The sequence below is a fragment of the Pelobates fuscus genome, chromosome 5, assembly GCF_036172605.1.
Source record: "Pelobates fuscus isolate aPelFus1 chromosome 5, aPelFus1.pri, whole genome shotgun sequence".
In the NCBI taxonomy this organism is placed as follows: Eukaryota; Metazoa; Chordata; class Amphibia; order Anura; family Pelobatidae; genus Pelobates; species Pelobates fuscus.
Window position 1 is genome coordinate 268,497,634 of NC_086321.1, and position 21,637 is coordinate 268,519,270.

The window sequence follows — 21,637 nt, forward strand, 5'->3', positions numbered from 1 at the left end:
CACTACTAGACCCTGTTATCTTTCGTGAGACCATACCCATTGAGTTAAATGTTGGTATCCTACACGTGGAGAATTTATCTCTTATGCTCATTTCGTCTCCTTCCGTTCCCATAGTTCTGGGGTACCCATGGTTGAAAAAACATAACCCTATTATCGATTGGGAGTTAGGAGAGATACTCTCTTGGGGCCAGGGCTGCCAGGATCGGTGTTTGTGCAAGGTTTCTCCATTAGCTAATATTAACATACCAGAGAATCCTACTCAGTCCACAGAAAGACAAATAATAGACCTTTACCTAGACTTAAGGGCAGTGTTTGACAAGAAGAATGCCGATTCTTTGCCTCCACACAGGTCATTTGACTGTAAGATTAAGCTTCTACCCGGCACTATGCCTCCGAGGGGCCATGTATATCCTTTGTCTGTTCAGGAAAACTCGGTTCTAGAGGAGTATATTCGGGAGAATTTAGAAAAGGGATTCATCAGGAGGTCTTCTTCTCCGGCCGGGGCTGGGTTCTTTTTCATTAAGAAGAAGGATGGCACGCTGAGACCTTGTATCGATTACCGAGGCTTGAATAAAATAACTGTCAGAAATGCCTATCCTATCCCACTGATTACCGAGTTATTTGATCGTCTTAAGGGCTCCAAAATCTTCACCAAGTTAGATCTCAGAGGGGCTTACAATTTGGTGAGAATCCAGCAAGGTCACGAATGGATGACGGCATTCAATACCCGGTATGGCCATTACGAATACACTGTTATGCCATTTGGACTATGCAATGCTCCTGCAGTATTTCAAGATTTGATTAATGAGGTACTTAGGGAGTTTCAGCACGATTGTGTTATTGTTTACCTGGACGACATACTAATACACTCTAAGGAGATTGAGACTCACCGTAGACAGGTCAGAAAGGTATTACACAAGCTGCTGCAACATGGTCTATATTGCAAATTGGAGAAGTGCAGTTTTGATCAGTCTCAGGTAGACTTTCTTGGATACGTGATTTCTGGGGAAGGTTTTAAAATGGATCCTGTAAAACTCCAATCTATTTTAGACTGGCCCTTGCCCAAAGGACTCAAGGCTATCCAAAGGTTTATTGGTTTTTCCAACTACTATAGGCGCTTCATTAAAGGATACTCCTCTATCATTGCGCCTATTACCAATATGACCAAACAAGGGGCTGATACTAAGTTCTGGTCTAAGGAAGCTCTTGGTGCTTTCAAGACTCTCAAGGAACTTTTTGCCTCGGCTCCCATTCTAGTCCATCCTGATACGACTCTGCCTTTCTTGCTCGAGGTCGATGCCTCTGAGACAGCAGTTGGGGCTGTTCTGTCTCAAAGGTTAGGGGTGGATAAACCGTTACACCCTTGTGGTTTCTTCTCTAAGAAATTTTCTGGGCCTGAGAGCAGATATGACATCGGGGAGAGGGAACTGTTAGCAGTCATTAAAGCCTTAAAGGAGTGGAGACATTTGTTGGAGGGGACCCTACACCCTATTACGATTTTGACGGACCACAAAAACTTGTCCTATATTGGGGAGGCTAAGCGCTTATCCTCTAGACAAGCTCGTTGGTCCTTATTCCTGACTCACTTCAATTATGTACTGACTTACAGACCTGGTTCTAAAAACTCTAAAGCCGATGCATTATCTCGCCAATATGAACCTTCTACTGTACCTGAACCAGTTCTTTCTTCTATAGTTCCGAAATGCAATATCATTGCTAATACGAATCTCAGGATTCATTCTCCATTACTGGCCGAGATCATTAAGTTGCAACATCTAGCACCTAAACAGACTCCTGCGGGCCGTCATTTCGTTCCTCCTGCTCTTCAACTGGAACTTTTACAGTGTTTACATAATAGCAAGATGGCGGGACATCCTGGTATTCGCAAAACTTACGCGTTGATCTCTAAGGACTTCTGGTGGCCTGCTTTACGGAGGGATATTGAGGAGTTCATCGCTGCATGTGAAGTTTGTACTAAAACCAAACAACCCCATGCGCTTCCATGTGGATTCCTGCACCCCTTGGAGGTTCCAGAGAAACCATGGTCCTGTTTGGCCATGGACTTTATTGTCGATCTACCTATCTCTAAAAGACAGACTGTTATCCTCACCGTGGTTGACAGGTTTACTAAGATGGCACACTTCATTCCCCTGCCTAAACTCCCGTCTTCTCCCGAATTGGCAGAGATATTCGCTAAGGAGATTTTTCGCCTACATGGGATACCCTCTCAAATTGTATCGGACAGAGGCTCCCAATTTGTTTCCCGCTTTTGGAGGTCCTTCTGCTCTCAACTTGGTATTAAATTAAACTTTTCTTCTGCCTATCATCCTCAGTCTAACGGAGCTGCTGAACGTACCAACCAGAAAATTGAACAATATTTACGATGCTTTGTTTCTGAACTCCAGGATGATTGGGTCGGTTTGATTCCTTGGGCGGAGTTTGCACACAACAATCTCGTTTGCGATTCTACTCATTCAAGCCCCTTCTTCATGAATTATGGTTTTCATCCGTCTATTCTTCCTTCGGATTCTCCTTCCCAGGGGGTGCCGTCGGTTGATGTTCATGTTGCCAATTTGAGGAAGTTGTGGGATCAAACTCGACAAATCCTTGTGCACAACTCTATGTTGGTCAAGAAACACGCTGATAAACGTAGAAGGGCGGCTCCGGTCTTTGTTCCAGGTGATAGGGTATGGCTGAGCACGAGGAACATCCGTTTAAAAGTGCCCTCCATGAAGTTCGCTCCTCGTTATATTGGACCCTACAGGGTGCTGACCCGTATCAATCCAGTTGCGTATCGTTTAGCTTTTCCTAATACCTTACGCATCCCGAACTCGTTTCACGTTTCATTGCTGAAACCACTCATATGTAACAGATTTTCCTCCACAATAGCCCCTCCTCGCTCCGTTCAGGTGGAGGGTCAGGAGGAGTATGAGGTTAACTCTATTATTGATTCTCGAATCTCCCGGGGGAGAGTACAATATCTGGTTGATTGGAAGGGATATGGTCCTGAGGAGAGGAGTTTGGTACCTCAGGAGGATGTTCATGCTCCCCGTCTCCGCAGGGCGTATCACTCTCGCTTCCCATCTCGTCCCGGTTCATTCCGCCCGGTGGGCGTATCTGAGAGGGGGGGTACTGTCAGGGTACCTGTGGTCTCTACCTCCGAAAGAGGTAGAGACTTAGCTGTTCCTCCATCCAGACGGTCTGATGGCTCCCTTCCCCGCGGTCTATCCGGTCATGCTAGGCCGGCCGCGAGGGAGTGACTGCCTTTTACAGCATCTAGGCAGGAAGTAGTCATCAGGACACTCCCCCTGAACGACCTGTCAGTCAATTGCTGCAGGACCAATCAGGACGCCTTGGAGGCGTGGTTACTGCTCTGAACAGGGTATTTAACAGAGCTTCTTTCATTAGCTCATTGCCCTGTCGTGGTTCTAGCTTGTTCTAGTCACTCAGTGCTTGTGTATTCTATTATCCCTTTTGGTTTTGACCCGGCTTGTTTACCTTACTCTGCTTATCTCTGTTACCCTTGATTCGGCTTGTCTCTCGCTTACCTGTCTTCTGTTACCCTCGACCTCGGCTTGTCTTTGACCATTCTATACTGTACTACTTACGTTAGTCCGGCCATTCTAAGGTCCGGTATACGTATCTGGCTACTGTTTGTACTCTGCGTGTTGGATCCCTGTCCCGATCCTGACAATTACTGAATGGCGCTCTGATCACACACATACAGTTCAATGGCCATGGAGCCAAAGTCTTTCCCATAGTCTTTCATTATATGAATGGGCTCCATGGCATAGCTATCTGGGGTATCACCGCTCAAACAGGGCAAGCACCGAATGACCCGGATTTCGTGTCTTTGCAGGGGAAAATCAAGCGTTTTAACATGGGGCCATAGTCTAAAGGCAGCAGGCGGGCAACCAGACTCCTCCAAAGCACAGTGGTGAGATAGTAACGAAAAATTAGCTTCCCAATGCTCTAATCTTCTTTTTTCTCATGGGTTGTTCGATATTTGGAAAATCCAACACGAAAGTGATAAAGACTACACTTATCATTCCACTATCTATAACGTATTCACGAATAGACAGATTCTTGATAGATGAACAAAATATTCACTATATAATTTATTAAATATTTTAGATATTAATTGGTCTGACCATGCCCCAATTACATTACATTTAGAGGAGTCTTTTCAGCTAGAGCCAAATAAACAATGGAGACTAGGTGATCATTTAATCACTAAAAAAGAAAATGGAGAGCTTGCCAAAAACACTATAATAAATTATTTTTATAAAAATCTGGAATCAAAAGTATCACAAGATTCAATATGGAATGCCCACAAAGTTGTATTAGGAGGACATTTCATACAGAGGGCTTCATATTTAAAACAAAAATTAGAACAAAAAACCATAAACAAATTAGCAAATATCTCAGAGTATCACAGTATCACAAATCAGAGTAACACAATTAAACCTTCTTCGTCGCTTGCTGCAAAAATCTATAAAATCTATTTTTAAAAAATCTATAAAAGTTAAAATTAATAAAATTCAACTAGAGCATATTTTATTTTATTCATATTTATATTTATTTTTATATTTATATTTATTCATATTTATAAAATATTTTTTTCAAAGGGCAACAAGGCCTCTTCTTTGTTGGCCTCTAAATTAAGACATAAGCTTTACCAATCCAGAATTGAACACCCATCACTGATGATGGTCTTAAAATAATGCATCCTATTAAAATCAGCAATACATTTGCTGAATCTTATAAAAAATGATATAATTTGGCATTAAATCCTGACATCGTTCAACCCACATCAGAAAAAAAGTACTTCATTTCTGGATAAAGTCCAATTGAAGCAAATTACATCTGACAAATTAGATATTCTAAATTCCCCAATTTCTCAAACTGAAGTTTTGCATACCAACTGGCAAAGCTCTGGGACCTGATGGATTTAATATGTGTTATTACAAGTCTTTCTCTGGTATATTGACACCTCATTTAACTTAATGATGTAATCAATATTCGTCCACAGGTGTAATGTCGGAGGAAGCTTCAAATGCACAAATTATAACACTGCCTAAACCTGGTAAAACACCTAACCTTTGTCCAAATTTTTTGCCCAATCTCATTAATATATAATAACACAAAAATGTATTCAAAAATATTGGCCATTCATTTGGTTGAAATTCCCCCTTCATTAATTAATTATGATCAGGTGGGCTTTGTTCTAAACCGCCAGGCCCCGGATAGTAAAAGACGTTTCATTTATCTAATACATCAGATTGTATTAAACCCAACACCTTGTGCTCCTCACTTTGGATGTGGAAAAGGCATTTGCCAGAATTCATTGGGCTTTTTTGAGGGAGGTTATGTCGAGATTTAATATCCCAGAATCTTTCATCAGGGCTATGTTTGCATATAATAGTACCCCAACAGCCAGAGTTTCAGCTACAGGTTCATTTCTATAAACTTTAAACTATCAAATGGAACAAGACAGGGTTGCCCATTGTCACCTCTTTTATTTTTTTGGCAATAGAGCCTTTGGCTGAGGCTATCAGAAAAAATAAAGAGATTAAGGGCATTTTAATTGGAGACAAAGAACATAAACTTGGTCTATTTGCAGATGACATTATGCTATATTTGCCCTCAATTAAACAGCTAATGTCTATCTTGCAAGAATTTTTGCAAAATTTCGTATTACCAATTAAAGACTAACAAAACTCAAGCTCTTCCATTTTTTATACCATGGTATGAATCGGACATTTTAACCCCTTAAGGACACATGACATGTCATGATTCCCTTTTATTCCAGAAGTTTGGTCCTTAAGGGGTTAAAAAAGATTTTGACTTTGATTGGAGAGATTCATATATTACATATTTGGGTACCAATCTATGCAAGAATCTGTCTAGAATGCATGCAAATAAGCTAGGTAAAGTCTGGCCCGCATTTAGGGATGACTTAGAAAGATGGTGTAGTTTAGAAATCTCATGGTTTGGAAGAATAAATTTGGTCAAAATGAATATACTACCAAAAAGTCTATACTTTATTAGAGCCATTCCTCTATCCATTCCCCTATCTTTCTTTAGAAAAATTCACTCTGCTCTTTTGAAATTCATTTGGAATAGGAAACCGTCAAGAATCAAGTTATTTGTATTGCAAAAACCTAGAATTGGAGGAGGTATGGGTTTACCGGATTTTACACAATATTACCATGCCACTAATGCTGCAAATGCAATTAAATTTTGTCACGTTTACCAAGGGAACCTAAACACGCAGACAGGTCACAGACACACAGAATTACAATTCAGATCCTAGCAAACAGAGAACCATTTCAATTTGCTATTCATATTTAATAGAAAATAACAACCAAAAAACTTGATTCAATGTTTGCTTGGGAAAAAGATTTAAAAAAAGATTTGGATAATACAAACTGGTTTGCATGTGTGGCGGCACTGAGGGTATTACACAGTGTGTGGTGCATTTAGAGTCCCACTACAAAATAATTCAGCATTGGTATCTCACCCCCTCTAGATTACATAAATTTTAATTAATTTGGATAAATGTTGGAGGGGGTATGGACAAGTGGGCTCATTGTATCACATACTGTGGACGTGTCCCAAGGTGGGCTCACATTGGAAATCAGTCCACAAATTAATATATACAATCACAGATTCAATACCCCAGTTGACCCCCGAAATTTGTCAATTTAAAAGAATTCCAAATCACCTTCCAAAATACAAAAAAATGATGTTAGCTCAACTACAACCATCACCAGATATTGGAAAACTAGTGACTTGCTAGATGTTAAAGAGATTTTATACTCCATTCTAGATAATAAACATCACGCATTAATCTACCGCGCATACCCAGAAAATATTATTATATTAAGACAAGAATGAAATGCATGTCTGAAGCAAATACAATACTCATTTAACCGAACTATGTAAATATATACGATGGGTCGTCAACCTGGTCCCTACCACCCATTAGTGGGCGCTTCAGGATTCCAGGTGGGCAGTAGGGATTTCTTCAATTTCAGAGATTAGGTGGGCAGGAGGGCGGGTGCGAGCCAGCAGTACCCCTGCGACCGGGTACCGCCATCACCATTTGTAGCCCTGGCCCGCGTGGCAAACTGCCGGGGCCGCCGTCCAAGGGGTCCATAGGGCCACCCGATTGATGTGGATTGTAAGGGGGCCCGGTCAGCGCTGGGCGCTTTAACAGCGCGACCGGGCCCCCTGTGATTACATCACACAGAGCTGGGAGGAAGTGACCGCACATCACTCCTCCCAGCTAACACACAGACCGCGTGGGAGGAAGCAGTGGGAGTCAAAGTGGGAACTCTGAACTCCCATCCACCTGAGCCACCACTGGACCCCAGGGAAAGTCACCCTCCTGCACCTAAAAGGTAGGATACAGGAGGGTGACTAAAATATTTTGTGTGTGTTTGTCCGTGTGTTTGTATGTATGTCTTGTGTGCGTGTGTGTCTTTGTATGTATGTCTTGTATGTATGTGCCTGTATGTATGTGTGTATATGTGTCTTTGTATTGTTGTAGAATTATTAAAACCTGTATTAAATTTCTGCATTAACTCCATATAACTTCATTATATGACAGATTTTCCTAACAACATTTAGAATATTAGAAAGAGAATGTATTTTCTAGAAGAATATGACTAACACCGGAATTGTCAATTTCCTGTAATATGAAACATTGTATGCCCTAGTTAGATCATGAGAAACTGCACTAATGAAATGTCCATTCACTAAAAAGCCTTGAACCTGACTTCGAATCTAACAGCACTAACTACTCAAAATGGCTGGCTGCCAGATCCCCCCTCCCATCGAGCGAGCCTCGTGCTAAACAGAATGGCGCTTGTATTTTATGTCCACTCCCTGTCAGAGATGATGACATCCCATGATGGGAGGATGCCCCACTAGCCACTTAACCCTTAAGCCAATTAATAATATAGATGGGAGGGCATTTAACTTACCACTTAACACATAGACCAATTAATGATGTTTATTTGTTGTTATCTTGATATTCAATGATGATGTAATATTGCTCTTATAAGGGTCTGCGAGCCCGCTTTTTAACCAGATGCCATTAAATTTTCTCGAAGTTCTTTTAACCTGAACTCCATGTGTCAGTGTGAATTTACTTCTGCGTATACGCAATTTAATCATCTCAGATTTGGACAGGAACAGATAGTCATTCAAACATATTTGTTTGCTTAAAATAATCTATGTCAATTTGGCGCATCCAACGTGGAGCTCTGGGTTATGACCTATCTGGCAGCCGTCCAAAGAAGATGCTGGGTGGATGAATCCTGGGGGAAGGAAGGAGATTGATCACCTCTGAATACACGGTAGAGTCTGCTGCAGCACCTTGGCCGGTATGTTCCTTTTCCCTGAGATTTAGCTGTCCCAGTGTCTGTGATTGGCTGCCAAGAGGACATCAAAGACAGGTAATATCTTGCCCAGAGAACCTATACCTTATTTGTTAAATACCTATTTTACCTGCATTTTGACTATCTGTTGCCTGGGTGTGTTTGCCTTGTTTTGTTTTTAGCTTAGTGCCCGGGTAGAGTGAATGCCTGTTTACCCCTTTTAGGAGCCATGTGGCTGTGGCTTTAAGGAAAAAGGGGGGTGGACCTGTGGAAGTTTTCCTGGGGGTCCTCTATTGCCTGTTTACCCCTTTTAGGAGCCATGTGGCTGTGGCTGTAAGGAAAAAGGGGGGTGGACCTGTGGAAGTTTTCCTGGGGGTCCTCTGTTGCCTGTTTACCCCTTTTAGGAGCCACGTGGCTGTGGCTGTAAGGAAAAAGGGGGGTGGACCTGTGGAAGTTTTCCTGGGGGTCCTCTGTTGCCTGTTTACCCCTTTTAGGAGGCACGTGGCTGTGGCTGTAAGGATAAAGGGGGGTGGACCTGTGGAAGTTTTCCTGGGGGTCTTCTTTTGCCTGTTTACCTCTTTTAGGTGCCGGGTAGCTGCGGCAGTAAGGAAAAAGAGGTGGGGGGAGTCTGTGGAAGGGTGTAGACTCACTGCTTCCTGGGGATTCCCCATGGTGTCACTTTGATAGCCTAGCTAGCCTCATTGTGCACATTGCTCTGCTTGCAGAGAGGTGGTATCCTCCAGCCTCGAGCGCTGTGGCTGGTGGCATTCCAATTTTATTTGTGGCGGGTGGATTCTAGCAGGCATTGCTGTCTCCAGCACCACGTGGTAGTGGGACTTACGGGTGGGTCCGTAGGGGCACTACGGGAGTGTGGGAAGTGGTGGTCACGTTTATCGGTCCACTTTTAACAAGGGAGGCTATACAGGATTCGGGTCGGAGATGGTTGCTGTTTCCTGTGGCCGCTGGTAGTGAGACTTGAGGAAGTCGTTCTCCGAGCGGGGACACTACGAGGTTGAGGGAGGTGGCTTTGGCCACATGAGTAAAGGAAAGGGACTACTATTTAATTTATTTGAACTGTGATGCATGCACTGTATTTCAATTGAATTGTTGTCTTAATTGGGAGTCATTCAAACTCCTGTGTCTGTCTATACTTTCACTTTTTACTTTTACTCTACTTCCTGTGTTATTTACACTTTCCCCTCCTATTTCTCTTGTGAGAGAAGTGATTGGTCACACACTTCTCACCTCGCTCCAATCCGTGGCTACCTCGGGTAGGCGGAATAAGTGACTAGTCTACGTTTTGGGAAGACGCACGTAGGGACCCACCCCTCACGTGGCAGTCGAGCATTGTAGACCCTCTGTTTCATTTCTTCCTCTATATCTGGGACGCCTTTTATAGGGGGAATGGGTCAGGGGTTAGATAAGCCCAGTAAGGGCTGGTTAGCGTGTGATCTAGTTGAAGACAGAGAGGGTGAAGAGATGGTTAAAGGAGTTGAAAAGATTGCTAAAGTGTGTAGAATTGCTGTACCTTCATGTGGTAGATTACAGCCAGAGAGCTGGCGCAGATTACTGACAGAGAAGAAAGGCAAGTTTACAGATAATGGTTTGCTTCGTACAGCAGAAGCCTGGTACAGAGTAGCAAGAGCTATACAGCAGGAAGGTTGGGTTGAGGAAGAAATTGATCACAAAGGGTTAAGAATGTATGTATATCATAATAATTGTGTTACTGGGAAGTTCTCCCAGCCAGCGCCCTATTATTACTTTATTATGTCCGGGAGGTGACCACTCCCATCATCCCGTCAGTAATTACCAAAATGTAGCTGACCACGGTCACCATCCCTGGTCCCCACCCTATCCCAATCTTAAATGCTGTGGGGTTTTTGTATTTTGTGTTAGCCATTAGATGGTAGAGGACCACCCTAGTAGAGGGTTGAGGTTTTGTATTGAGTTTCACTGAGATTATTACTATATTATGATTGACCTGACTGGATCAGGAGTGATTTGTTGTGTTTTTTTTGTGTCCCTTTGCTTGCAATAACTGTAACGTAACTGTCCTTCCAGCGCTGACATGGTTAAAGAGATTCATGCTTGCAGTCTCTCTCTCTTGTTCCTCTCCCCCTCTTCCCCCGCCCCTCCCTCCTTGCCTTCTGTGAGACGCGAGGGGGGGAGGAGGGAGGGGAGACATGCTTGCGATTCAGATTTGTCTCTTCAGTGAAAGTTATTCATAGCTACCTATAAGAATTAGAAATGGAATTAATGATGGGGAAGATTGGTTGCATTCCGTGAGTTTATTTTGCATCATGTTATCTTGAAGTACATGTTTTGTAGAGACAGCTTTACGGGCTGTTAAATGTATAATATTCACAACTGTCTTATTTAATCCGTCAAGTCTGTCCATAGTTTAGTATTTCATTTTGCTGAACAGAATGTTGCTTCTCTGATTTATTTTATTAAGCTATAATATAGTGTAATGTTGAAACGCCCTAAAAGAAAATACGTCAGCCTAGTACAAAAGGAGGTTGGCACAGCCAGTCCGTGACCTCCACCTAATTACCATACCACTGATGTCACTTCTGCCCTTACTTCTGCCCTTACCATATCAGTGAAGTCATTTCCGCCCTTATATCGTGTCACTTCCTGCCCTGCCTCTGTCATGGCTGCCTGGATCATAAGACCTACTCCTATCATACTCATCCTATCTTAAGACATGCTGTTTTCCTTGAATCCCACATATTATGAACAGGAAAGTTACAATTACTAAAATAATCCTGCTATTTGTTTCCCTATATCAGAAAAGTGTCTGTGACAAGTGATGGTTAATATATATATATATATATATATATATATATATATATATACCGATTCACGTGTAAGTAACAAATGTGTTTTAACTTTGTGTACCAAAATTGATAACATGCTGGAAAAAGGGTTATCTTAAAGAATATTTACTAAAAGAAATTTCTAATAAACAAAGATTTCTTGAACAAATGGTAATACAATTAAAGATTGGTCTCAAAATGTTTTGATCTAATTAAAAAGGAACCAGAAAACATTATAAGCCTAACTATTAACAAATGGATAAGAGTGTGTTCCAATCTGTCTTTATTGGATAATGTTTGCCTCCAAGATTAAAGACTGACTAACATAATTTTTGACGTAAGCCCAGATATTTTATTATTGCATATGCATATAAGTCGAGATTTTGGGCATTATAATGTATTGATTCCAGATCTGTTACTAGCAGCAAGTGCATTACATAGAAACATAGAATGTGACGGCAGATAAGAACCATTCGGCCCATCTAGTCTGCCCAGCATTCTAAATACTTTTATTAGTCCCTGGCATTATCTTATAGTTGGGATAGCCTTATGCCTATCCCACGCATGCTTGAACTCCTTTACTGTGTTAACCTCTACCACTTCAGCTGGAAGGCTATTCCATGCATCCACTACCCTCTCAGTAAAGTAATACTTCCTGATATTATTTTTAAACCTTTGTCCCTCTAATTTAAGACTATGTCCTCTTGTTGTGGTAGTTTTTCTTCTTTTAAATATAGTCTCCGCTTTTACTGTGTTGATTCCCTTTATGTATTTAAATGCTTTTATCATATTTCCCCTGTCTCGTCTTTCCACCAAGCTATACATGTTAAGATCCTTTAACCTTTCCTGGTAAGTTTTATCCTGCAATCCATGAACCAGTTTAGTAGCCCTTCTTTGAACTCTCTCTAAGGTATCAATATCCTTCTGAGGATATGGTCTCCAGTACTGTATACAGTACTCCAAGTGAGGTCTCACCAGTGTTCTGTACAATGGCATGAGCACTTCCCTCTTCCTACTGCTAATACCTCTCCCTATACAACCAAGCATTCTGCTAGCATTTCCTGCTGCTCTATTACATTGTACATTGTCATTAACAGCCAGAAACTGGAAAACAAGAAAGGTGAATTAATGTATAGCTGTTTAAAAAGCTTAACAAAATTTCCATTATCTTTTTCGTTTATTTCGCAGAAGACAATGTTATTTGTCTATTTTGTATGTTTTAATACATTATCAGTGAAGAGTAGAATACGTTTTGTCCCTTTTGCAAGACATAAAATTGTGATAATGTATATTTGTGATGTAAGTAAGAATTATATTTTGAGATGTTAGAAATAAATAGATAAACTAAAGAACGGAGAGTCAGGGATAGCGTCTGTCTCCACGGGCACAAGTCTGGTGTGGGAGAAGTAGTGGGTTAGCCACTGCGGGACACCCACGGAGTGAAGCGTTCGAGGCCTGTTCAGACAGATGAGCATGTTAGCCTTTTATTATTTTTCTCTAGGGAAAGCATAGGGTCAGTTAATAGTTGTTGTACATGGGCTATTTGCAGCCTCCATAGCGGAAGAGAATCCTACCTGCCTCCTCATTTCTACCTAGTCTTGAATTCTGATGGATCCTTATTCCCCCCCCCATCCGTCCTATAGATCTCGTCACCCTCATCCTCTCCTTTACCACCCTCCCCCTCCAACCCATTTCTCCCGTCTGCTCTTCCTCCCTTCAAACCCATCCACAACCCTGCCCACCTCCACTGCTACATCACCTGTCTGCTCCCTTACCTGCCCACCCCCGCTTACTCCTTCCACCGATCCCTCCCCTTCATCTACACTCCCCCCTACTCCACCTTCTCCTCCTTCTGCTCCACCTTCTCCTCTTCTCCTCCTCCTACTCCTCTCTCTACTCCACCTTCTCCTCCTTCTGCTCCACCTTCTCCTCTTCTCCTCCTCCTACTCCTCTCTCCTACTCCACCTTCTCCTCCTCCTACTCCTCCTTCCTCCTCCTACTCCTCCCTCTACTCCACCTTCTCCTTCTCCTTCTCCTACTCCTCCCTATTCCACATTGTCCTCTTCTCCTCCTCCAACTCCTCCCTCTACTCCACCTTCTCCTCCTCCTACTCCTCCCGTCCTTCCTACTCCACCTTCTCCCCCTCTCGCTCCATCTGCTACTCATTCCTCCATCTCCCCACCACCATATCTATATCCTTTATATGCTTCCTCTCTTCTTAATCCCTACCCATCTCCTCCGCCCTACCCGTGCCCCGCCCTGGCATCTGCCCAAATGGCCTGGCCATTTTCCTACCGTTACCATGCAACTCCGCCCTATTCAGCCACTTGCCACTTCCCATGTACCTTCCATTGCCACACCCCCTACCCAGATCACGCCTACCCTGCCTCAACTTGCTCAAGTTGTGCCCACATCCAATATGGCAGCCCCCAGTGGTGTGGCACCTCTAGTGCCGGTCCTAATAATTCCTGCTCCTCATGATATTAATTCTATTCTCTACTGTATCCAGCCAAAGCACCTTACTTCTCTAAGACATTTCCGCCCACAGACAACTCTGCCTCTACCTGACAATATTATATTTTGAAGAAAAGTTGCTCCGGCCTCTCTTCCGCCACTTCCCAGGAGGGAATACCACACTACGAAAAATTATTCAGACTGGTGGAGGTACACTTCATCATGAAAGACCTGTTTTGGGCACTCTCAAGGAAATCGTGCGGTCCTGACCCAGATACCCATGGAAGTAAGACACGTGTATCATCACTGGGAGGTGGCTGTCCCTCATGTTTTCTTCACTAAGTCCCCAGAAATCTCATGAAAGGAACCTGACTCATTAGAACAAAAAACATGAAACACTAAAAATCAATATCAGCTCTCTAAAGAGGGGGGTCAGCAAGAGAACTGTAAATAGAAAGACAAATACCCCCAATCTCACACAGAAATAGGTGAGGATACCTCTTCTACTGCTCCTCATGGTTGCTTTGAACAGATGAAAGAAAAAACAAGACACCTCTCAACAGGGCATGCAGTAGCTTTGCCAGATCCTGACTCCACTCTGTTTGCGGATGAAAAGGAAAGGTACCATACTGGATTTGCTGTTGCTACAGAAGTTCAGGTACGTCAAGCATCTTCACTTTCCTCACCCACATCTGCTCAAGACGGCGAATTGACAGCCTTCTCAGTGGCATACAAAATGTCAAACTGGAAGACAAGAAGATTTCACACAGTGACTGGCACGCCAGTTAAGCATAGCACGGCTATTAAGAAGTTGGTGGATGCCCTACTCCTGCAGAAGAAGTGGCCATACTGAAGGTAAAGGCCCACGGAAAACTGAATTTAGAAGAAGCACCACTCAGCTGACCAAGCTGCCAACCAAGCCACAAGTGCACCAAGGGAAGTGGACAGAAGGGTGTCCGCTGAAGAAACTTCTATACTCACCATGTAGATCCTATCCACAGATCTCAAGCTCCTGAAAGAATGACAAGCAGCTGCTGACCCTGAAGAAATACAAAGCTGGAAAACAGAAAGGGGCAACCCTTGAAGACGGGCTGTACTCCAACACTCTCAAGTTCTGTTTACCCAAAAACATGTACTGGGCAGTGGGCCCGTGGAGTTTTATACCTATCCAAGACCCTCATGAACTCTTTGATCTCTAAATACTCTGAAGCACCTACAATTACTCCTCTAATCAACAGTTACTGCCGATCCTGTGTCATTTGTGCCAAGGACAGCTTAGGCAGAAGAGGAGGAGAATCCTAAGCACCTAGCTAACTCTCACTATCCCTTTCAAGAATCCAAGTGACTATATCCAGGTGCCAAAGAGCTGCCGGTTTCAAATATGCACTAGTTATAATAGACATTTTGACAGGATGACCAGAAGCCTAGCTGGTCATCAATGTGACAACCAAGACCATATACCCAATAGTGCATTGTGAAAGTTGCAGAGATCACTCAGTGGATTCACTGTTCCAGATTCAAGACTCTCTCTGCAACATGGGAAGTTACATTTGTTGATTTTGACAAACCTTTGACTCTAAAGGAAAAATGACTTGTTAGAAAACAAAAAGATATCAACAAGTAGGTGTTTGATGGCCATAATAATGCCTGACCACCTGCCACCGATGGAAAGCCGAGGACCCCAAAAGGAGACCTCGTGAAGCTAAAGAGATCCAAACGCCAAGCTTCTTCAGGATTATCTGCCCATCCTGAGTTTGTGGTGATATTAATATTGACTAAATGATCCGAGTCCACCTACACTGATGTAGCGTGGGACAGGTTTAATACTATGATGAATAAGTAAATGTGCCCTAGCCAAGGTTATTATGTCCATACACATAATACATGACAAGGTACTCTTGACACACCACATTCATGCTTCAGAACACAAAAAGGAGCACCCCTCTAAAGGGAAGTTTGACACATATATATACGTATATATTGGTGCCATAGGTGTGCCAAGGGGGGTACCAGATGATTTTGCAGTTAAAGAAAAGTTTGAGTCCATTTTCCCAACCGTCACTGCTAATAATAATATTTTGATTTGCATTTATTATATCTATTGCAACCAACAACGTTTTGTCAACTACACCAGAGATGCCCTCCAGGGCTTGGCCGAACAGTTGCAGGCCACATCCCAGATGACCTTCCAGAACAGAATGGCCTTAGACATGATTCTAGCTGAGAAGGGGGGTGTATGTAAAATACTACCTGTCACCATGACTTGTTGTGCCTATACTCCAGATAACACAGGTCCATATGGTAATGTAAGCTTGTCTATTTTATGATGTCCCTCAGAAGAACTAAAAAGACTTTAAGAACCGTTACTTCATAGGGTTTTGTGCCTTTGGGCTAACATGTCTTCTGGAACTAACATATATAGTTTATCTTTTTAGTGCCTAACATTTCATAGGGGGGACTGTTGTAGAATTATTAAAACCTGTATTAAATTTCTGCATTAACTCCATCTAACTTCATTATATGACAGATTTTCCTAACAACATTTAGAATATTAGAAAGAGAATGTATTTTCTAGAAGAATATGACTAACACCAGAATTGTCAAGTTCCTGTAATATGAAACATTGTATGCCCTAGTTAGATCATGAGAAACTGCACTAATGAAATGTCCATTCACTAAAAAGCCTTGAACCTGACCTCGAATCTAACAGCACTAACTACTCAAAATGGCTGGCTGCCAGATCCCCCCTCCCATCGAGCGAGCCTTGTGCTAAACAGAATGGCGCTTGTATTTTATGTCCACTCCCTGTCAGAGATGACGACATCCCATGATGGGAGGATGCCCCACTAGCCACTTAACCCCTAAGCCAATTAATAATATAGATGGGAGGGCATTTAACTTACCACTTAACACATAGACCAATTAATGATGTTTATTTGTTGTTATCTTGATATTCAATGATGATGTAATATTGCTCTTATAAGGGTCTGCGAGCCCGCTTTTTAACCAGATGCCATTAAATTTTCTCGAAGTTCTTTTAACCTGAACTCCATGTGTCAGTGTGAATTTACTTCTGCGTATACGCAATTTAATCATCTCAGGTTTGGACAGGAACAGATAGTCATTCAAACATATTTGTTTGCTTAAAATAATCTATGTCAGTATGTATGTGTGTCGTATGTATGTGTGTGTCTTTGTATGTATGTCTTGTGTGTGTGTGTGTCTGTCTGTATGTGTGTATGTATGTGTGTCTTGTCTTTGTATGTATGTGTTATGTGTATGTGTCTTTGTATGTTTGTGTGTCTTATGTATGTGTCTTTGCATGTGTGTATGTGTGTCTTGTGTGTGTATGTGTGTCTTGTGTGTGTATGTGTGTCTTGTGTGTGTGTGTGTGTGCCTAGCTCAGTCTTCCTACTGGGCATTGCTATAAGTAAGGTTAAAAAATAGAAAAATAAAGAATGTTATAAAAAAAATAGAAAAAAGGAAAAAAAAAGGTGTGGAGGGGAATTGAGGAGGGAGAGGAGGGGAGCTGAAGCACAGATGAGAAATCATATTATGTGAAGAGAAGTCGTCTGAATATCACCGAAAGAGGAGACCTTTGTTTGTTCGTTACGAAAATCGAACCAGATATCAAATATTTAGTCTTGCAGCATCAACCTCAAGGATCTCATTAATCACTAGTAAAGGTAATTTCAATTTACTTTATTGTTTTCTTATTGAACTTTATAAAGTTAAAAACATTATAAACATGCATTAAGTAGAAATAAAAAGAAATGTACGTACATTTATTTTTTTAAAACACCCTCCTTTCTAAAAAATATTCTGCACTTGCGCGAAAACTGGTGGGCGGTAAGGAAATGTTTCCATCAAGAAAGATGCATTAGTGGGCGGTAGGTAGAAAAAGGTTGACTACCACTGATATATACTTTTAATATTGCAACAACTTTCTTTAATTTTGTAAATAGGATATATTAAATAACTAAAAAATTACTTTTTAAGGATGATTTTACATATTTTTACAAAATTATTTGATTGTATAGTTTCTTTTTAATATTTTTTTATTTTATTTATTTTTGATTTTTTTTTGAATTTGTTTTATTTATTTTTTATTTTCGTTATATTGTTGGTAACTTTGTAGACTCGTTGTTAAAACTCATGTATTATCAATGTGTATTGCCGATATGTTTATTTCATTATATGTATATATATATTTGAAAAACTCAATAAAAATATTTGAAACAAATAATATCTATATAGGGTAAAAACAGGGTAATTTACTTAACTCTGAATACAAAATCCACATAATATACATGCTATTTAGCAATGTACGGGTTTTGAAAAAAAAAATAATAAACTACCCTGAATATAGTCCAGGTTTCAGCAGTACTGCACATTGCTGGACAGCTGAAATCCGGACTCGGATTGTTAAAGTCTTGGTTTGCATGATTGAAATCTGGGTATGAATTAATTTTTTTTTTTTTAACTGTTTGTCTGCTGGGAAGTTATAGACCTCCCCATGCCTCCTCTCATACTGCCGCTTGTGGCTACTTACTGTAATAAAAAAACTAGAGACTTGGCAGCTATTGCTGCTCAGTTGCATCAACATAGAATGCAAATATGCCACGTGGCAGGAGGGTGCGTAGCTATTAAACATTGCCCAGTCTCTAGAAAGATCCCATGCCGTGGGGCATGTAAAATAATGGGCATCGAGTGAGGGACTTTAAATTAAAAAATGGATTACAGACAGCACCCACCTATAGGCAGCTGGTCGTGGATCCAAGTATATTGCCACACAGAATATTACATTATTTAAAGTCTAAAATATGTTCCGTATGTTGTAGTTTCTAACAAAAACTGCCATCTGTGTTTGCAGAAAACATAAAAACTGGCTTACAAGAAAAATCTACAACTGGGATCCGTGTTTTAAATTCCCAAACAGAATAATTGGCACAGCAGTGTTGACCGTCTTCTGTATGTACATTGTAAGTACCATAGTTAAATGGAACTATATAATTTGTAGAGGATTCTTAATGATCTTATATTTATAGAGACAGTCTAAGCACCAGACAATTTAATCAAAGTTATGGTGTACAGATCGTGGCTCTTTAGTCTTCCTTTTAAGTTCTCTGCCCTTTAGGAGTTAAATAATGTTGTATGCAGTCCTAGCCACACCTCCCCTGGCTATGACTCATACAGCCTCTTAAACACTTCTTAAAAGAGGGCTAAATATTTTAGCTTTTCTTACTGCAGTGCTTTTTATTTAAAATGTGTTGTTTCTTGCTCTTTTAATTGCTGGTACAGCTTACAGCAGCCTCCTGTGATTAAAGTCGCATAACAGAGCAGGAGAAAACAACTCCTACACTGTGCTGTAAAACCTGTCCACATTTTGCAGGACAGCATAGTACACACAGTTAAGGGGTTTACACGACATGGTTCTATTGCAAAAATAGTATTATACAAAATCCACAATGGAAAATGACATTATTTGATTCATATCCAACATGGCTTAAACCTGTAATTAATTGTAATTTCTGGCTAGAGAGACATTTGTACTATTTGTGCTATTCATGTCATATGTTCAATTTCTGAAATGAGTTTCTACATGCAGATATCGAATCTCTAAAAGAAGCACTGTCCATGTCTTTTATGAGGAGGGTCATTTACTACTCAGAAGGATGGGGTTGTGCTGCATTTTAATAAATATAATGTTTGAAAAGATATTTTCATACATATAAACACATTAACATAATAGAAACAAAACTATATAACGTAATTTTGCAGACCTGTGATCGCTACAATTTTTTTCTGCAATTTTATTCTAACTGTATATGTGTATATATATATATATATATATATATATATATATATATATATATATATATATATATGCAGATAGTAGATAGAGCACTCCAGAGGTCTTGTTTAAGATTATTTATTCGGTGTAGAAAAATCAACGTTTCGACCCTCAGGTCTTCAACGTTTCGACCCTCAGGTCTTTATCAAGACCTGATAAAGACCTGAGGGTCGAAACGTTGATTTTTCTACACCGAATAAATAATCTTAAACAAGACCTCTGGAGTGCTCTATCTACTATCTGCATACATATCCACGCTCTGCAGCACCGAGGCTTTTTTTCATTGGAATCTATTTAAAGGTAGAGTGCCAGACTTTGAACATTTTTTATATATATATATATATATATATATATATATATATATATACACAGTTAGAATATTAGAATAAAATTGCATATATATCCCAATCAAAAAATACACAAAAATATAGTGCCTGGGTGCAATACTACATAAGCTATATATCAGAAAAAAAATTTGTAACAATCACCGGTCTGCAATATTCTGTTATTTATCTTTGTTTCTATTATGTTAATGTGTTTATATGTATGAAAATATCATATATCATATATATAAAAAGTAGATAGAGTGCACTTGAGAAGCATTTAGTTTGAATAAACACTAAAATGTACTAAAAATATCTTTGAGTGCACCCTTTCTGTTTTTTTAATATTTATACAATGCAGGATTGCACCAAGGACTATACAACATAACCCTGAGGTGGTGAGTGCCAACTTAGTTTGATTATTTATATATATGAAAAAACACTTGGAATGAAATTTACAGTTGTAATCAAAGTTATTTAACCCCTATTGAAAATTAGGTTTATTGTCAAAATTTACAGACTTTCAGCTGTTTGCAATGAACTAATCAAACAAAAGCAATTGAAATAGTTCAAGTGGTTTCTGCAAAGTCAACTAAAAATGCCACTTATAATGACTTCTCCAGTCTCAAAATTATTCAACCCCTTCATGGCAAGCATCTTTAGTACTTAGTAGAGCACCCTTCCTGAGGAATCTTAGCCCATTGCTCATGAGCAATGGCCTCCAATTCAGTAATATTCTTGGGTTTGCGTCCTGCAACCGCCTTCTTCAAATCCCACCATAGATTTTCTATGGTGTTCAATTCAGGTGACTGGGATAGCCACTGTAACATTTGCAAGAACTCTTGTTGGAAGGTCCAATGATGTCCACGCTTCAGTTTCGTCACAGACAGCATTACATTTTCTCCTTGGATTTCATGATATTTCAATAAATCCATCTTGCCTTCCATATGCTGCAGGTTTTCCATGCCAGAGAATGAAAAGCTGCACCAGAGTATGACCGAGCCACCACCATGCTTAGAGTGTTCTTTTCATTCTTCTTCCTCCAGATATTCTACTGAACCATTGGGCCGAAAAGTTCCAGTTTTGCTTAATTGCTCTGCAGAGCAGAATCCCAATACTTCTGTGGCTTGTTTATATAATTTTGAGCATATTGGAGACAACTTTCTAGGAACAATCAGTGCCTTTTCTATCTTTTTGTATCCTGTTCCTTGTTTGTAAAGGGTGGTGATCTCTTCTCTTAATGATTAGTTGCATCACCTGTTTTGTATATTTTGTGCTGTTGTGAGGTTTTATATTCAGGATGTTGAATACTTTTAAGACTGGAGAAGTCTTTATAAGTTGCATTTTTAATTGAATTTTTGGAAACCACTTAAAGCATTTGTTGTGTTGAGCTATTTCTATTGCTTTTGTTTGATTTGTCCATTGCAAACAGCAGGACATTTTGAATAAACCTGATTTTATTTTGGAGGTTGAATCATTTTGATTACAACTGTAAATTCTCTGTGTAAATGTATGTAATCTTTTTACATAATTATGTGATTTCATTCATTACAATTTGAGGGACCTGCCTGACCACCCTGACTGAAAGTCAAGAGAGTATAATTTGCAAGCCCTATATTTAACCTTGTAAAAACCTTTCCAAAACACCATAAAACCTGTGCAGTGGGTACTGTTGTACTCAGGAGACTTCGCTGAACACAATTTTTATTGTTTCGAAACAGTCAAAATTATCATGACAATGATATACTCACTGGAAGTGTAGTTTGTGTGTGAAAAATGCAAAAAAACTAACGTGAATGC

General features: G+C 40.5%; 1 protein-coding gene across 1 annotated transcript in view; it reads left to right on the plus strand.

Annotated features, from left to right (window-relative positions):
* LOC134612809 (stimulated by retinoic acid gene 6 protein-like) overlaps positions 1 to 21,637 on the plus strand; it is a 218,338-nt gene that overhangs the window by 145,102 nt on the left and 51,599 nt on the right. Inside the window, exon 10 of the mRNA XM_063457254.1 lies at positions 18,534 to 18,642. Within this exon, the coding sequence (XP_063313324.1) occupies positions 18,534 to 18,642 (109 nt within the window). The remainder of the gene's footprint in view (positions 1 to 18,533; positions 18,643 to 21,637) is intronic.